Genomic DNA, 18,703 nt, shown 5'->3' on the forward strand with positions numbered 1-18,703 from the left:
TATTTATGTTGTACAGAGCGGCCTGGGCTCTTATATACAGCATTTCAGAATACTTTATAAGATTACTGGTTGTGGCCGCAGCTCATAAGGGAAAAATTTGGTGACCTGTTCCCTTTAAGTCGGAGGTGATGGTCACTTTTACCACCACTACTACAGCAGTGATCACAAGCATCACTATACAGGTATACAGTAGCATCAACCAGGTATGACGCCTGTTAGTGCATTACCCTCGACGAAACCAGTAGTCGGTTCTCAAATCGTGTAAAGGGCTCTGCAAAAACAGGACTGGAAAGTGAATGAACAGTCGTCATAATATTTTGTGTAATTTCATTAATTTATTGTGTTTATTTCTTTAGGACATATAAAAATAATACATATGGCTTGTAATGGCACAATTCAGACATAAGAATCAAACACACATACAAAGACGTACTTGGCAGAAAGCTGAGAAATTTAAGAGTTAGTAAATTCGTAATAAGTTTTTTTTTTATTTTTAATCTTCTTTATAGTTTCTAAAGATGGCACAAATGTTACCTGGAAAATATCTTTTGTGAACAGATTTCACAAAAAAAAAGAAACCCTCATATCTAAATAAGACAAGTTTCATCAGACAGTACAAACAATGGGATTTTACTTGAAATCAAACAACAACATTTCATATAATTGGAGTTCTTGCAGTATGTTTTCTGTGACAATAAGGTTAAGTTCCCACAATGAGCTTTTGGTGAGTTTTACGTTTTTTTCTTGGTGCAGCGAAAATACACAGTCTTTCAGTTCCAGCAAAGTGGAGGGGATTTATAGCAATCTCCTGCTCATTGTGCTACTTTTTTTTTTTGTGAACATAAACTGACCTGCGGTGCGTGTTTCAAATCCACATAGGGGCAATTATTCTTGTGGGTACACTGAGTTTTACTTACATGCCCCCAAAGGGAGCTGGGCGAAACGTGCGTTAGAGCACAGGGCCATCTCTGCTATACATCATCCAAGGTTTGTATCCACTTTATACTATACTGCTTGCTCATGTTTGGAACACTATTACTGTTGCTATTGGAGTGTGCTCATAACTGTTTTGTATATACTCTATAGTACGGTATTACTTTTTCATTCTTTTTCTATTTAATATCCTTAATAATCCGTATTAACACTGTGGACGTAGTCCATCATATTGCCTTGGTTATTTTTGGAGAGATATATATATTAAAGAAACCGTTTTGTAGGGATTTAGTTTCCCCTCTCTTTGCTACTTATTAATATCCACCAGTAAAAGGTGGACCCCCTGTCATTATTATTTATACTAATTCTCCCTGAAAATAAGCCCTAGTCGGAATGTTCAGCCTTTTCAGAGTGAGGCTTAACACTAGAACTACTGAGGTAGTCATTTTGACTACTTTGCACCATGTATTTCTATATAGGTGTCACAAGTCCAGTAGTTCTAGTGTTAAATATAAGCCCTACCCCAAAAATAAGCCCTAGCTGTGGTTCAATAATGACTTTTTCATGGAGCTAATAAAGTTAAAGAATACTGCAGGACACTTCATTATAGAAAGCAGACACCCCCAAAAGAGAGAAGACTCTGCAATCATACTCATCAGACTCCAAATGGGACACTGTGGAAAGCATCGAGGGACCTGAAGTGGAAAGCATCGAGGGACCTGAAGTGGAAAGCATCGAGGGACCTGAAGTGGAAAGCATCGAGGGACCTGTGGTGGAAAGCATCGAGGGACCTGTGGTGGAAGGCATCGAGGGACCTGAAGTGGAAAGCATCGAGGGACCTGAAGTGGAAAGCATCGAGGGACCTGCGGTGGAAGGCATCGAGGGACCTGCGGTGGAAGGCATCGAGGGACCTGCGGTGGAAGGCATCGAGGGACCTGGGGTGGAAAGCATCGAGGGACCTGCGGTGGAAGGCATCGAGGGACCTGCGGTGGAAGGCATCGAGGGACCTGCGGTGGAAGGCATCGAGGGACCTGCGGTGGAAGGCATCGAGGGACCTGCGGTGGAAGGCATCGAGGGACCTGCGGTGGAAGGCATCGAGGGACCTGCGGTGGAAGGCATCGAGGGGCCTGCGGTGGAAGGCATCGAGGGGCCTGCGGTGGAAGGCATCGAGGGACCTGCGGTGGAATGCACGTGCAAACACACACACCTGATGATGCCATACTGCTTCGGGGACCTGGGTGCAGTGAATATGAGGACCTGTGGTGAAATGCAGTGGACCTGCCATTGCAGGTCCTAGCGTCCATAGGCGCTGGCGACCAGAAGCAGTACAGTATCACCAGTGTGTGTGTATGTGTGTGTGTGTGTGTGTGTGTGTGTGTGTGTGTGTGTGTGTGTGTGTGTCAGGCAAAAACAGGTGAGGACCGCTGTGGAGTACACAATGACCTCCTGGGGGTGGCTGCTATGGACCGCAGGAGGACCTCAGAGCGACACAGCTGTCCGAGGTGTGGTAAGTATGATTCTCCTAGGGGTGTCTGCTCTTTTGGGGGGGTAAACTTAGCCCCAAACCGGTGCAGATTTACCCCCAAAGAATTGCATTAGATGCGATATACACGCAGGTAAACAAAAACGCGTCTGTTGCAGAAACACACTAAAAATACAGTATATGTAATCCTCTCTTGACTGTATCAAAGTTTTGTTAAAGCCTAATATCAGAAAGTATAACGCAAACTTAAAGCATAACATACAAAAAGAGACAAAAGTCGCGGTGCCAAAAGCATGATAAACACGCATGTATAAAAAAAAAAATGTAATAAAAAAACCTCAAGTAACCTAATTTAGCTAATAGGTGCAGAAAATGTGCAACACCAAATACTCATGGTGGGAAAGTAGCCTTAAAAAATATATATATATTTTTCTCTTTAAATCAATCATTCAAGTCAATAAAAGACATACTAAAGTTAAAAAAAAAAAAAAAAAACAAACAATACAGACTGTCAAATTGACTTTGGTTTTTCAAACAGCAAAGAAAAAAAAACAAAAAAACCCAAGAAAAAACAAAAAGGCAAAACAAACTCGTCCAAGCATTTTATAATAATTGTCGTTTAGTAAACTGTTAACCATTCCTGTGGCGTTTCACAAGTTAATAGAACCAAAGTTACAAACTCCGATGCTGGACTATTCCGTAGCCTTATTTGTTCAATATAATTGATGCTGGTATTTTCAATCGCACATTTCATAGTGATGTTCATGTTAAAAATAGTCCAAGAGGTACCAAATTCAATAAAGAACACAAACAGTTTTCAATATTGCAAGTTTTATACTTTTCCTTCTGTCTAAATCCACTTCAGGCTTTGGCTTTATTTAAAAAACAAAAACAAACGAAAACGAAAAAAACCAACAAAAACACAAAAAATTACTACGCTTCGCATTCTGATGGAATTCGTATTGCGATATTTGTCAAAATATTTTGGGAAGTATGATATGGAGTGAAATCATCCATATGCTTCCAAGTACCACATTGTATAAGGTTAGGGTCACACGACTGAATTTTCTGTCATCCAAGAAAATTGGTCCGATGATGCTAAATCACATTCTGATCAGAGTGGGCTCCGATTTTCTTGGCTGTTGTGAGGATGGAGAAAGGAAAAATCTCGATCTTCTCCATTCTGTCGCTCCGTGAAGATTGGATCGCACTTGGATGTCATCTATGTGCCGTCTGATTTTTTTCCACAGACCTACTGACTTGCATGGCCAAGTGCGATCAGATTTATGGATGCAAATCGTGCATGTTGAGATTTTATTCCTTGGTTTGAGGGGGAAAAAAAAACCTCAGACACGTGCACAGCCCAATACAAAAACATTAAAAGGGAACCTGTCACCAGATTTGTCCCCTATAAGCTGCGGCAACCACCAGTTAGCTCTTCTATACAGCGTTCCAGAATACTGTATATAAGAGCCCAGATCACTCTGTATAATGTAAAAAATCCCTTTTATAATACTCACCTAGGAGGCGGTCCGGTCTGATGGGAGTTGCTGCTCTTTGGTCCGGCGCCTCCCCTCTCCGGTGGTCGCCATCCTCCTTCTACCCAACCCACTGCAGATGACTTGTTCTACGTCATCCACACAGGCTGGCATTGCGATCCTGCCCAACCACACTTTGATCTGCCCGGCTGAGAGCAGATCAAAGTACTGTAATGTGCAGGCACGAGGAAAGGTTAAAGACCACCCGCGCATGCGCACTACAATACTTTGATCTGCCCTGAGCATTGCAGGTCAAAGTGTCCCTGTGCAAGATCTCAATGTTGGCCTGTGTGGATGAAGTAGGATGCGTCATGCACACAGGCCTCAGAAGGAGGACGGCGATCGCCGAAGAGAGAAGGCACCGAACTGGAGAGCAGAGAAACCCATCGGACTGGACCACCCCATAGGTGAGTACTATAAAAGTGTTTTTTCCATTCTACACAGTGTCCTGGGCTCTTATATGCAGTATTTTTTAATACTGTATATGAGAGCCCACTGGTGGTGGCCGCAGCTTCTAGTCACCAAATCTGGTGACAAGTTCCCATTAAATGAGAGTGCGATCCAATGTTTTGGACTCGGACTGAAACTATGGCCATCTACACGAGTCCTCGGATCCATAGACTTCTATAGGTGCCATATTGGAACTCCGTACAATGGAAAAGCAGCAGTGCAGAAAATGAGAACAAGTTGAAAATCAAGACAATACATACAGAAATAGTGTATCCTTCCAGATGGACAAGACGTCCCATAAATCAATAATAGACACTTTCATCTTTTTGACAATAATTGGCTGAAGCGCAGCCGTCTTGTGCTGTTTAATGATGGTGAGGAATCCTGCATAGCATGTTATCCTTGATGGTGTTTTCATGTTAATTCTCTATAAAATACATTTATAAAATGTGCAAAAGAACAAGATTATTATTAACCTGAAGGACGTTGGTCTAAGTCTCCACCGTTATCTTATTTCTTCGTAGATTGCACTTATCCAGAGAGTGTAAGTGGCAGCAAAACACGTCAGTCACTTAATGCACAAGAATTCATCACAAAATGCACCAATGGTGGTAAAAGAGGATAAAAAAATAGCAAAAAGTTACCATCCCTAATATATAGAGTCCAACATGACACTATCTGTTTACATTTCAGAATCGGCATACATCCCATTAATTAAATAATCTACTTGAGTATAGTCTTTTTTCTTGTAGCTCTCGTACGCCTGGAGTATAAAGAGGACAATCACGGCTAAAAAGAACAAGTTTCCTAAGAGCAGCACTGCCAGAAGAAAGCTGGTATTTTGGACACGTTTAGTTACCTCCCCGGCAATAATAACGATACTGTTATCATCTTTCTTTTGGTTTCCATCCTTCGAAGAAGACACTGCGGATAATGTGGTAGGCGGCAAGACGTGAGCGTTTGGAGTGGAAGCTTTGCTCACGGTTGGGTTCGCGTTTGGCGTGGAAGCTTTGCTCGTGGTTGGGTTAGCGTTTGGCGTAGAAGCTTTGCTCGGTGTTGGGTTAGCGTTTGGAGCAGAAGCTTTGCTCGTTGTTGGGTTAGCGTTTGGCGTAGAAGCTTTGCTCGTTGTTGGGTTAGCGTTTGGCGTAGAAGTTTTGCTCGTGGTTGGGTTACCACTGGTTGGTAGAGATGCTGGTTTGGTTGTAGAATTGGTCACAATGGGTGAAGAGGTCTCCGGCAACTTTGTAGTGACGGGGGTAGTCGTTTTCAGCGTGGTTGTAGTTGGTTGTATTGTGGTGTCTAATTTTTCGTTGGCCGTAGAAGTGACAATTTGCGTTGTGGTTACCGATGTTGCAGTGGTTTTGGGTTTAGATGTTGTTTCGTATCGAGTCGTAGGGATATTATCCTCTTTAGTCGTCACAGGTACTGTGGTCGTTGTCAAAACTATTGGCTTGGTGCTATTGATAATCGTTGGATCAACGACTGAGGTTGTACCGGGTGATTTTGCTTTATCCTTTTCTTGCTCAATCGATACACCTATTTGTTCGGTTGTTGGCTTTGTCGTTGCGTCTGTAGGCTTCGTGGTGGGAATAGATTTTGTGGTGCCGGTAGTCACTTTTGTAGTTACTGGTTCTGTTTTCTTTGGAGAACTTTTTATTGTTGTACTAGTTGTAGATTCTGCTGCAGTAGAGGTTGTTGGAGTAGGTTTCTTTGCTTCCTCGGTGGTTGTTGTAGTTTGTTTTGTACTAGTTGTGGATTCAGTAGTTGTTACGATTTCTTCTCTACTAGAAGTTGTCGGAATGGGTTTTTTTGGTTCCTCGGTGCTTGTGGTAGTTTGTGTTGTACTAGTTGTGGATTGAGTGGTCGTTTTTGTTGTTGTTGATATTTTTAAAGTAGTTATTGCTTTTTCTGTGGTGGTAGTTGGTTTTTCTGCCTGTTTGGTAGTAGGAGGCACAGGTTTAGGGGTAACTACTGGTGGTTTAATTGCGATTTCTTGGCTCATTTTTGGTGTGGGTTTTGAGGGTGTGGAAGGAGTTGTGGTCACTTTATCTGCTACAGTCCTTTTTACAACAAGTGGTTTCTTGTCTTTAGGGTTATTTTCTATATTCCGTTTTCTTCTTTTCTTTAAATAACTTCTACCTGTTTGATGGTTAAGAATAAATAAAATTAACAATCTGCTTTGAATCACAACAAGTGAAATATTAACCAGGTCTAGGAACCAGCTTAGAACTGGAAGATGTCAACACTGACCCAACTGGACTTGTCCTAACGGGAGACTCAATGGGGTTGTCCAGTATTTCTTTTTATATCGGCAGTGAAAAATTGGACATGGTGGATCAAAAATCTCCCCAACAATAAATTGTCCGGGGCTCCCATACACATTAGACTTTTGTCCAAACCTGTCGATATTTTCAGGGTTACCCAAAATGTGTGTGTTGTGGTGGCCTTAACTGTGCCCCTGCTACGCTATAGTGCAGGTCTATCTCTGGATCAGTCAAGAAATGACATGTAAGCTTGTTTACTATGTTCTGTAGGCTTAGTATGGGCTACAATAATGTATGAAGGCAACCATATGATCTACTAAGTGTAGAGCCCCGAACGTACCTAAAGGTGGATGGGTGATCGTTGGCACTTCAGGTGTGCGGCATAATCGGTTACAAAGCATTACCGTGCACCACTTGTTAAGTATCACAGATTTGCTGCAATTAACATTATCTGGGGAAAAAAATGACAAATGTTATAAGAGAACTTTACAAATGTTACAACTTTCTGAACCCTAAAGTTTATCCAAACAGTTGGCCGATCTCCATTCCTAAAGGCTACATTCACGCACATTTGCTTCAGCTTTTCACATCAGTCAAAACCCAACCATGTGTGACCAGTTCTTAAAGTGAACCTGTCAGGTCCAATATGTACTCAGAACCACGAGCAGTTCTGGGTACATATAGCTAATCCCTGCCTAACAGTCCCTGGATCTAGCATAGATAAAGATAACTTTACAAAAAAGTATTTCTAAAAATCCTTTTTGATATGCTAATGAGCGCAGGGACTAGTCACAAGGGCGTTAGCATGTTAGCACGCCCAATCGGCGACACGAGTATCCGTGTCCGTTGTCACCGCCTCTCAGAAACTGGTTTAGGGTCAGTGTCCATGATCAGAAGCCACCGCACTTCCGGTCATGCGCACTAGAGCTCTCTGAAACTGGGACACATACACCCAGTTACATAGTGCACATGACCGGAAGTGTGGTGACTTCTGATCATGCGCAATGAGCCTAAACCCGGTGTCTGAGAGGTGGTGACAATGGATACAGGTACGCGCGTCACCGCTAATGACGACACTGAGCATTAGGGATTGAATAGCATGTTAGCATGCACCCGTTGTTCTGCTAACATGCTAAGAGGGTGGAATGAGCGCAGGAAGTAATGCCTTTGTGACTAGTCCCCGCACTCATTAGCATATCACAAAGGATCTTTAGAAATACTTTTTCTAAAGATCTCTATCTATGCTACTAGATGCAGGGATTAGCAATATGTACCCAGAACTGCTCATGGTTCTGGGTGCATATTGGACCTGACAGGTTCCCTTTAAAAACCGTTGCTAAGAGGGTGGAATGAGCGCAGGAAGTAACGCCCTTGTGACTAGTCCCCTCGCTCATTAGCATATCTTAAAGGATCTTTAGAAATACTTTTTCTAAAGATCTCTTTATCTATGCTACTAGATACAGGGACAGTTAGGCCGGGATTAGCAACATGCACCCAGAACTGCTCGTGGTGTCTGTATATTGCACCTGACAGGTTCCCTTTAATCTGTTTTTGTTTTTTTGCATCATTTTAAAAAAAACTGAAGGAAATTAACTATCTAAACTTTTTTTCCCCTTGATTCTTCAAACCAGATTTAAAAAAAAAAAATAAATAAATAGATGGAAAATTGATCTATCAGAGAGGTCTTCCATTTTATCATATTTTTGCTGAATCCCCCCAGACCCGGATGATCCACCAAAACGGATGTGAATACAATATGAATTTAACAAAAAGGACACATGACTCTATAAAGAAAAAGAGAATCAGATGTGCAAATTGATTTTAAAACAAACCGACAAGAAAAACGGATGTGTGTGAAAATAGACTAAGAAGTCTGCAGTATGAAGTATGGCAAAACTACACTTAAAGGAGGTATTCCCATCTCCAAGATCCTATGCCAATATATAGTAGGTGTAATAATAATAATAATAATAATAATATCAGCAAATATCTCCAATTAGAAATGTAGTATAGTTCTCCTGATAAAGCCATGTCTCTTACCTCATGTGCAGGGCATTGCAGCTTAGGTATCCATGGTTACATCCACTCTTATAGTGACAGCTAGTTGCTCTTGATCATAACCATGGATACCTAAGCTGCAATGCCCTGCACATGAGGTAAGAGACATGGCTTTATCAGGAGAACTATACTACATTTCTAATTGGAGGTATATGCTAATATTATTATTATTATTATTATTATTATTATTATTATGCTTATTATGCCTATTACATATTGGGATAGGATCTTGGCGATGGGAATACCCCTTTAAGTTTACTGGCAGTCAAAGGAGAAAAGTACATTGGTGTCTGCTCAGTTTAAGGACTATGGGGGGAGATTATTACCTGTTAATAATATGTATCTTTGTTAGTAATGGTGTAAATTGATCCAAATCAAACATTGCAATATGCCAGCTCATGTCTATTAAACTTTATATCTGTATTTTGTTGCAAAACCATGGAGAATGTCCTCTTAAAGGGAATCTATCAGCAGATTTTTGCTATGTAATCTGAGAACAGTATAATGTAGGGTCTGAGACCCTGACTCCAGCGATGTGTCACTTACTGGGCTGCGTTTTATTATTTCAACCAAATCAGTTTAATCAGCAGGAGATTATCAATACAGAAGAAGGTATCTTATGCCATATAGTCCTCTTGCTCTGTGTAACCCTGCCTTCCCCACTGATTGGTTGCTTGCATCGTGTACACAGCTGCCAATCAGTGATGTGGGCGGGGTTATACAGGGCTCAGCATTCAGAGGACTAGTATATCTCCAGCATAGAAAACAGTGATTATATTAAAATAACAGCACGCAGCCCAGTAAGCAGGGGTGGACATATAATTGGTACAACCTGCGCAGCCCCCCCAAGAGGTTAATAGTAGATCTCCAGTTTGAAGAATTCAGACTTTGGGACCCGACTGCGGACAGACAGAAGAGGGACAGTATATGGGCCCTTTGCAGCCCAAAAACTCATCAAAATGCAACATTTCTTTTGCTTTGGGGGTCAAAATGACCTTTTTGGGACCCTGTGGTTGCACCAATGATGTCCGCCCCTGGACCTGAGATATCAGCGGCTACTACTATACTACTGTCCTAACTTTGTGTGTAAAAATAATCAAAGCCTATGTCGCTTCGGAATGAGCTATACACATATATGGACATAATAAAATCTACTTTAAAAAATGTAAGTTTAAAAAAGTGAATTTAAATGGCATTTACACAATGTAATTGGTGTAAATGGCCGCAGACGATGCAATACAAGCTGTAAAAATATCTCACAGAGCGTTGCGGTATAAATAGTTAAAATGATTTAATAAAGCCGCGCGTTCCATATAATCCATCATCATTAGAAACACCAACTAATCTCCAAACACAGTCAGATCGCGTAGAACGAACATGTCCTCCGTGTACAATCCGAGCGAGACTGGGAATTGGGCATTTAGTAGAAGTAAACATAACTGACAGCGACAGATTAGAAACCTCCACACACAGCACTGGCTGCACATGCTAATGAGAAACCTCTGTACACAAGTATGTGCGCTGTGTACTATAAAGAAACATCGAATGAGCTGGAAAATAAATAGCATTTTTAATGGACGGTCTAGATTAGGACCGTTTCTAAAATGCATCTGTCCTCAGGTTTTTGCGGAATGTAGGGGCAGAGACCCTGATTCCAGTGATGTGTCACTTACTTGGCTGCTTTGTGTAGTTTGTCTAAAATCGCTGTTTTATCAGCAGGAGATTATCACTGGAGGTCTATTTAGCAGTCTACCTTTTAGTCCAACCACGCCCCCACCACTGATTGGTAGTTTTCTGCCACTACTTAGCCTTTTGCCTTTGCAGTACAAAAAAAGCAACAATAAGAGGATAATGTCCTCCAAAAATCAAGTATTACTCACAGCAAGTTGGGCTGCAGTGTGTACATCGCCCTGGCCAAAAACTGATGCTCTAGCAGGATACAGCTAAACCCCCACTAAGTGGAGACATCACAGGTGCAGGAGAAGCACATCACACACACACCTTCATGGAATGGAGGGGAGGTGACTGCTAGATGATAAAACTGCACACAAGTGGCTTGCATAGAGCGCTGTTCACATGCAGATGACACAGTCACAAACCCGCAGCCTATTAGGTAACGCCCTTCTATTAGATCAGGCGGGCTGCCAAGCCGTACTCCACTGTATATCATGCACGGACAGACACTCTACAATGCAAGGCCCAACAGAAAGGGGCCTGGCTGTATCCTGTACAAACAAAAAAATATGAGGTTTTTGTTGGTATTTATGGCCATAAAACGTAAGCCTACACCCTCGTCAAGGGACCTCATGTCTGTAGGTCCCTACACTAAATATAAAAAAAGCAACAATAAGAGGATAATGTCCTCCAAAAATCAAGTATTACTCACAGCAAGTTGGGCTGCAGTGTGTACATCGCCCTGGCCAAAAACTGATGCTCTAGCAGGATACAGCTAAACCCCCACTAAGTGGAGACATCACAGGTGCAGGAGAAGCACATCACACACACACCTTCATGGAATGGAGGGGAGGTGACTGCTAGATGATAAAACTGCACACAAGTGGCTTGCATAGAGCGCTGTTCACATGCAGATGACACAGTCACAAACCCGCAGCCTATTAGGTAACGCCCTTCTATTAGATCAGGCGGGCTGCCAAGCCGTACTCCACTGTATATCATGCACGGACAGACACTCTACAATGCAAGGACATTATCCTCTTATTGTTGCTTTTTTTATATTTAGTGTAGGGACCTACAGACATGAGGTCCCGTGACGAGGGTGTAGGCTTACGTTTTATGGCCATAAATACCAACAAAAACCTCATATTTTTTTGTTTGTACAGGATACAGCCAGGCCCCTTTCTGTTGGGCCTTGCATTGTAGAGTGTCTGTCCGTGCATGATATACAGTGGAGTACGGCTTGGCAGCCCGCCTGATCTAATAGAAGGGCGTTACCTAATAGGCTGCGGGTTTGTGACTGTGTCATCTGCATGTGAACAGCGCTCTATGCAAGCCACTTGTGTGCAGTTTTATCATCTAGCAGTCACCTCCCCTCCATTCCATGAAGGTGTGTGTGTGATGTGCTTCTCCTGCACCTGTGATGTCTCCACTTAGTGGGGGTTTAGCTGTATCCTGCTAGAGCATCAGTTTTTGGCCAGGGCGATGTACACACTGCAGCCCAACTTGCTGTGAGTAATACTTGATTTTTGGAGGACATTATCCTCTTATTGTTGCTTTTTTTATATTTAGTGTAGGGACCTACAGACATGAGGTCCCTTGACGAGGGTGTAGGCTTACGTTTTATGGCCATAAATACCAACAAAAACCTCATATTTTTTTGTTTGTACAGGATACAGCCAGGCCCCTTTCTGTTGGGCCTTGCATTGTAGAGTGTCTGTCCGTGCATGATATACAGTGGAGTACGGCTTGGCAGCCCGCCTGATCTAATAGAAGGGCGTTACCTAATAGGCTGCGGGTTTGTGACTGTGTCATCTGCATGTGAACAGCGCTCTATGCAAGCCACTTGTGTGCAGTTTTATCATCTAGCAGTCACCTTTGCAGTACAACCACGCCCCCCACCTCTGATTGGTAGTTTCCTGCCTTTACTTCGCCTTCTGCCTTGTAGTCCAACCACACCCCCACCACTGATTGGCTGCCTCTATTTAGCCTTCTGGCTTTGTAGTACAACCACACCCCCCACCTCTGATTGGCAGTTTCTTGCCTCTACTCAGCCTTTTGCCTTTGCAGTACAACCACGCCCCCACCACTGATTGGCTGCTTCTATTTAGCCTTCTGGCTTGTAGTACACCCATGCCCCCACTACTGATTGGTAGTTTTCTGCCTCTACTTGGCCTTCTGCCTTGCAGTACAACCACGCTCTTACCGCTGATTGGCACTTTTCTGCCTATGCACAGTATACCCAGAAAGCTACCAATCAGTGGTGTGGCCAGGTAAACAAGCTCTGCTAGATCTGCAGTAGATAGAAAATTTTTAATAAAAACTGCAGCACCCAGTAAAGTAAGTGACATCGTTGGAATTAGGGTCATGCTGCTCTCAGATGGGGTAGCAAAAAAAGCCTGGTGGCACACTCCCTTTAAGAGAGACGAGGCACATTGGTAAGCTGAAATTCTGACGACCCTAATGAAAGAAAAGCGTGATCTCAATCTTATATTAAAGTAAAACTGTCAGACGGTTTTTGCTATGTAAGCTGAAGACAACATGCTCCAAGGGTGAACACACAGAATTCAGGGGATGCCTGTTTTGTCTAGATCCAATCTGTTGTTTATTTGCCCTGTTTGTTTAGGCAGCAGGACTTATCATTGCTCAAATTACAATGTCACACATACAGCAGTCTGGCATGCCCCCTCCTTTGATTGGCACCTCACTGTCAATGCACATTCTCTATAGAAAGCTGGGTGTGGGCGTGGTTAGCTTTCTCAGCTCTGCTGCATTGCTAAATCTAAAAATTCTGATTGGGTCAGAACGGCTGCAGCCAGTAATCTAAGAGATACATCATTTGATTAAGGATCTCTTTGCCTATATCATGCTGTTCTCAGATCAGGTAGCAAAAACCTGCTGATAAATTCCCTTTAAGAAACACATATATCAGGACAAGAGAAAAAAACAATAAAAACTGTATGCTAAAAGCGATCGTCCAAAATAAAAACCTCTTTAACTGACGTTGTACAGATTACAGGGGACAAGTATTATTACAGAATGGGAAGGTATGTGAATACTTTATATGGGCCAAAGTGTTGAGAAAACTAAACATTGTTTATTTTTAAAAACTTTTTTTTTTTAAAAAATTGAGCCTTAGGATTGTATGTAAAAACGTCAGCTCTGATTGATGTTATTAGAGAAAAGTGGCGACAAAGCCTGATAACACCTTTGGTGTCTGTGATCTGTGAGGCAGAGTTGGACATTGACCGGCTGAGTGCTAATTCAGAGGCAGGCTAGAAGGAGCTAATCTCTGCCAGTCTGCTTGTTAGTCTCCTTTGATCACATGTCGTGGGGTAGCCAATCCCATCTGATCCCCTCCTACATAGGCTGGTTGGATATTTCCACCTATGCCAGCTATAGATCATCTTAGTTGGTCTGGGGAGGTGTGGTGATCCAGACTAACTTTTGTGATACCTGTTGCTCTGTGCGGTTGTGGAAGTAACCCTTGTTGCCTTTTTGTTGCTACCCTCCTGCTCTTGTTTTTCTCCCGAGTCTCTCTTTGTCTATTCCTGTGTGTGTGCAGTGTGCCTTAGTTTTGGTTTTCCCTCGTCTTCCTTATTTATTTACCATCTCACTCCAATTCTGTCCCTCCCTGGGGAATAGTAGAGTGGTATTTCTCACAAGTATAGTAAGTCACGGGACTCCGGCATCTCCACCATTAGGAGTAATCTAGAGGTGAGGGATCGCCTAGGGTCTCTCGCTATCCCAAAATAACATCGTGACACAAACCTTTTACATTTTGGAGGTATAAGAAGTGTCTCTCTCCCTCAAACACCAAGTATAGACAAATGACATCAGGGAAGAATGTGTCGAAACGCCCAGGAGACATAGCGGCATGAACACTTACCTGGGGACAGGCTCTCCCTGCAGATCTGTCGACATTCATTCTCGTTGCTGATCTCGGACACCTCCGACAGACGGGCCGCATTCTCTTTCGATATAATCCTGCTGTCAGATAGGCACAGGCTCACTGACCAGATCAGTGCCAGAGTCTTCCACATTATGGTGGGGATCTGTAGACAGTCATCCACGGCAGGCGTCTGTTTCAGAGCAGCATAATGAACCTACAACAACAAAACGAAGCAATTCTAAATATTGTGACGAGCATTAATCACACTAAAACATTGGACCTCGTTCAGACAGCAGGTTTTTTGCATATGAGGAAAAAATAAAAAATGGACCGTCTTGTAACATTCTGGTTCCTATTTTCAAGCATTTTTGGTCTTGTTCCTGTTTTTACCATCAGTGCCGCATTTTTTTGGGGGTTTCAAAAAATAATTTTTGCAAGCCTCTTTTACCAATTAAAGGGGTTGTCCACCCCTGGTAAAATCTTTGGTAAGCGCTATAGTTGGCTGAACCCCAACAGTGTGTAAATACACCAACCGTGCTGAATCCCAACAGTGTGTAATGCGCCAACCGTGCTGAATCCCAACAGTGTGTAATGCGCCAACCTTGCTGAATCCCAACAGTGTGTAATGCACCAACCGTGCTGAGTCCCAACAGTGTGTAATGCACCAACCGTGCTGAATCCCAACAGTGTGTAATGCACCAACCGTGCTGAGTCCCAACAGTGTGTAATGCACTAACCGTGCTGAGTCCCAACAGTGTGTAATGCACCAACCGTGCTGAGTCCCAACAGTGTGTAATGCACCAACCGTGCCGAATCCCAAAAGTGTGTAATGCACCAACTGTGCTGAATCCCAACAGTGTGTAAAGCACCAACCGTGCTGAATCCCAACAGTGTGTAAAGCACCAACCGTGCTGAATCCCAACAGTGTGTAAAGCACCAACCGTGCTGAATCCCAACAGTGTGTAATGCACCAACCGTGCTGAATCCCAACAGTGTGTAATGCACCAACCGTGCTGAATCCCAACAGTGTGTAAAGCACCAACCGTGCTGAATCCCCACAGTGTGTAATGCGCCAACCTTGCTGAGTCCCAACAGTGTGTAATGCACCAACCGTGCTGAATCCCAACAGTGTGTAATGCACCAACCGTGATGAATCCCAACAGTGTGTAATGCACCAACCGTGATGAATCCCAACAGTGTGTAATGCACCAACCATGCTGAATCCCAACAGTGTGTAATGCACCAACCATGCTGAATCCCAACAGTGTGTAAAGCACTAACCGTGCTGAATCCCCACAGTGTGTAATGCGCCAACCTTGCTGAATCCCAACAGTGTGTAATACACCAACCGTGCTGAGTCCCAACAGTGTGTAATGCACCAACCGTGCTGAGTCCCAACAGTGTGTAATGCACCAACCGTGCTGAATCCCAACAGTGTGTAATGCACCAACCGTGCTGAATCCCAACAGTGTGTAATGCACCAACCGTGATGAATCCCAACAGTGTGTAATGCACCAACCGTGCTGAATCCCAACAGTGTGTAATGCACCAACCGTGATGAATCCCAACAGTGTGTAATGCACCAACCGTGATGAATCCCAACAGTGTGTAATGCACCAACCGTGATGAATCCCAACAGTGTGTAATGCACCAACCGTGATGAATCCCAACAGTGTGTAATGCACCAACCGTGATGAATCCCAACAGTGTGTAATGCACCAACCGTGATGAATCCCAACAGTGTGTAATGCACCAACCATGCTGAATCCCAACATTGTGTAAGGCACCAACCATGCTGAACCCCAACAGTGTGTAAAGCACTAACCGTGCTGAATCCCCACAGTGTGTAATGCACCAACCGTGCTGAGTCCCAACAGTGTGTAATGCACCAACCATTAGGACTGAGCTCCGCTTGCAGGTTCCAATGATCATAACTTAACAGCAGATATGCAATTTGCAGACTTGTGGTCACGAGCTGAGTAGAGTCTCAGCCGTGTCTAGTTATGGTCTACTGGGAAAAGCGGCTAAGAATGTAGTTGCCACGTTCAGTACGTCCGGTTAGGTGCCGACCACTGGAACAGACAGGCAGCGCTGAGTCCTACTGGTGCAAAGCGCTGCACACCACTAGAATTGGGCAAGCTGCTGCGCTCGCTGCGGATATCACCAGGGATGGGTATGATCTTTAAGCAGTAAAAACTGAACAGTACTTGGTTAGCACAATTGGACCCATTTCTCAATAAAAAACCCACAAAAATCTGCATCAAAAAAGTACAGTGTGCACAAAGCCTAAAGGTTGAAATCTTCAGGAAAAAAACTTGGCAAAAACGCAAAATGTGAACAAGGCCTTAAAGTATAGCTTGAAGAAGAGCACAACATAGCTTAAAAAAAAAAAAAGGCTACTTTGGTGGACCCCACTTTTTCATCTATGGTGTTTCTCCAAATCCTGATCCAAGACGATCTATAATGGACACCTTGAAGTTGGATTGATCCCAGTATGGTGAATTACTATATATTTCATTGGCACTGAAGATGTAATATGTGCTGAATGAACAATATAAGGTATGAGCGTGGATGTTTGGGTTTGCCCACACTTTAGCTGAAGGTTTGGTTTGGTAACCGGACTTGACCCTGGACCTCATAAGTCAACATGGACCCAAATGTTTCAGCTGTAAAATGGTCATAGTAAGGGCTAGGGGGTTTGCAAAAGGAAGCAAAATGGAGGTAAGAGCAGGACAATTGGCCTTCAACTAATGTGGATAGGAAATAAATTTTAAAAAATTACTCTGGGTCCTTCCTTTTTTTGATAACCAGCGCAGGTAAAGCAGACAGTTGTGGGCTGCAGCTCTTGGCTGTCTGCTTTACTTTGCCTAGTTATCAAAAATAGGGGGGGGCCCCCCACACAGTTTTTTTTTCTATTATTTATTAATAAATAATTTTACAAAAACTGTGCTAGCTCCCCTCTATTTTTGATAACCAGCCAAGGTAAAGCAGACAGCGAAGGGCTGCAGCCTGCAGCTAACAGCTTTAACTTGGTTGGTTATCAAAAATAAGGGGGACTCCACGTGATTTTTTATTAAGGTTATTTCTTATTTTGTTCCCAGCAGCATCTAGGCATCTTTCCCATCCCAAAAGCTTTATTTGGCATCCAAACTCGACCAGGCAGTTCCATGAGAAGTCTACGTATGTTCAAATTCGAGCTCCAGGACACTAGATGACCGGTATGAACTACGAACTTTACCGTTCGGGTTCGCTCATCCCTAAACATTATAAAATGATCACTAAAGCTATTTTTGTGTGCGGATATTTGTCTGATCCTTGATTATGGCAGGGAGAAAGCCATTGGAGGCACGTCAGGAGAGATGATCCAATGCAATGGGTCTAATGCTTCTCAATAAATACAGTGAATATTAGGGTACACGATTAGGACTCGCTGTGTCCCGGACTCAGTGGGTCCTGACCTGCGGGGCCGCGAGTTCCTTCTGTAGGAGACCGCAGCTGCTTGTGCCCATGATCAGGGTTCGGGGAGCTGGAGTCTCTCACTTGTGTTCTCCCTATGGAGGATACTTGCGACTCCACAGCAAACAATTGACATGCTGTGGCTCGGAAAGTCGCATCCAGGTCATTGTTTGCTGTGGGAAAAACAAGCACAGTTGGCATGAGATTCCTAGAAATCCCGTCCACTGTGCTTGTACTGTACATTGCAGCGTTTTGGACGCAGCTGAAGCATGCGGCGTCCAAAACGATGTGAAAACTGATCGTGGGCCCGTAACCGTACATTGACTCTGATAGCAGCAATTGTACCGTGAAAGCCATAAATGACCACCTATGTTGTCCGCTAGACAGAGTACGCATACAGGTTTCTTCCGCAGACATCAGTCACTGGTAACCTATATAGAAACGTAGCGCTGGGCTTATCTTTGTGCTCCCTCTAGTGGAATATCTGAGGAAGTGTGCATCTACAAACAGCCTGTTTATAGAACACTGGGGTTTACATACGGTGCAGCACAACACCAACAGAATCACTCTTGTACAATTGTACCAAAATGTAAATAAAATACCAATCCTGAAAAGCCCTTTACGAATTACAGCATTTGATCACATAAAAGATAAGTCAGCTGTGCACTTAGGGCGGCACATTGGGAGGCACGGTTGCTCAGTGGTTAGCACTGCAGCCTTGCAGCGCTGGGGTCCTGGGTTCGAATCCCACCAAGGACATCTGCAAGGAGTTTGTATGTACTCCCCGTGTTTTCGTGGGTTTCCTCCGGGTTCTTCGGTTTCTTCCCACACTCCAAAAACATACTGATAGGGAATTTAGATTGTGAGCCCAAATGGGGACAGTGTTCCTGATGTATGTAAAGCGCTGCGGAATACGTTGGCACTATATAAAAATAAAGATTGGATTGTTTCACAC

General features: G+C 43.4%; 1 protein-coding gene across 1 annotated transcript in view; it reads right to left on the minus strand.

Annotated features, from left to right (window-relative positions):
• Positions 1-315: 315 nt before the first annotated feature.
• C10H11orf24 (chromosome 10 C11orf24 homolog) overlaps positions 316-18,703 on the minus strand; it is a 56,060-nt gene continuing 37,672 nt past the window's right edge. Inside the window, exons 3-5 of the mRNA XM_075326378.1 lie at positions 14,290-14,506; positions 7,009-7,119; positions 316-6,543 (exon numbers count right to left, since the gene is read on the minus strand). Coding sequence (XP_075182493.1) covers positions 5,087-6,543; positions 7,009-7,119; positions 14,290-14,443 — 1,722 coding nt within the window. The 5' untranslated portion in view covers positions 14,444-14,506 and the 3' untranslated portion in view covers positions 316-5,086. The remainder of the gene's footprint in view (positions 6,544-7,008; positions 7,120-14,289; positions 14,507-18,703) is intronic.

This window comes from Anomaloglossus baeobatrachus, chromosome 10 (assembly GCF_048569485.1).
Source record: "Anomaloglossus baeobatrachus isolate aAnoBae1 chromosome 10, aAnoBae1.hap1, whole genome shotgun sequence".
NCBI classification, from domain to species: Eukaryota; Metazoa; Chordata; class Amphibia; order Anura; family Aromobatidae; genus Anomaloglossus; species Anomaloglossus baeobatrachus.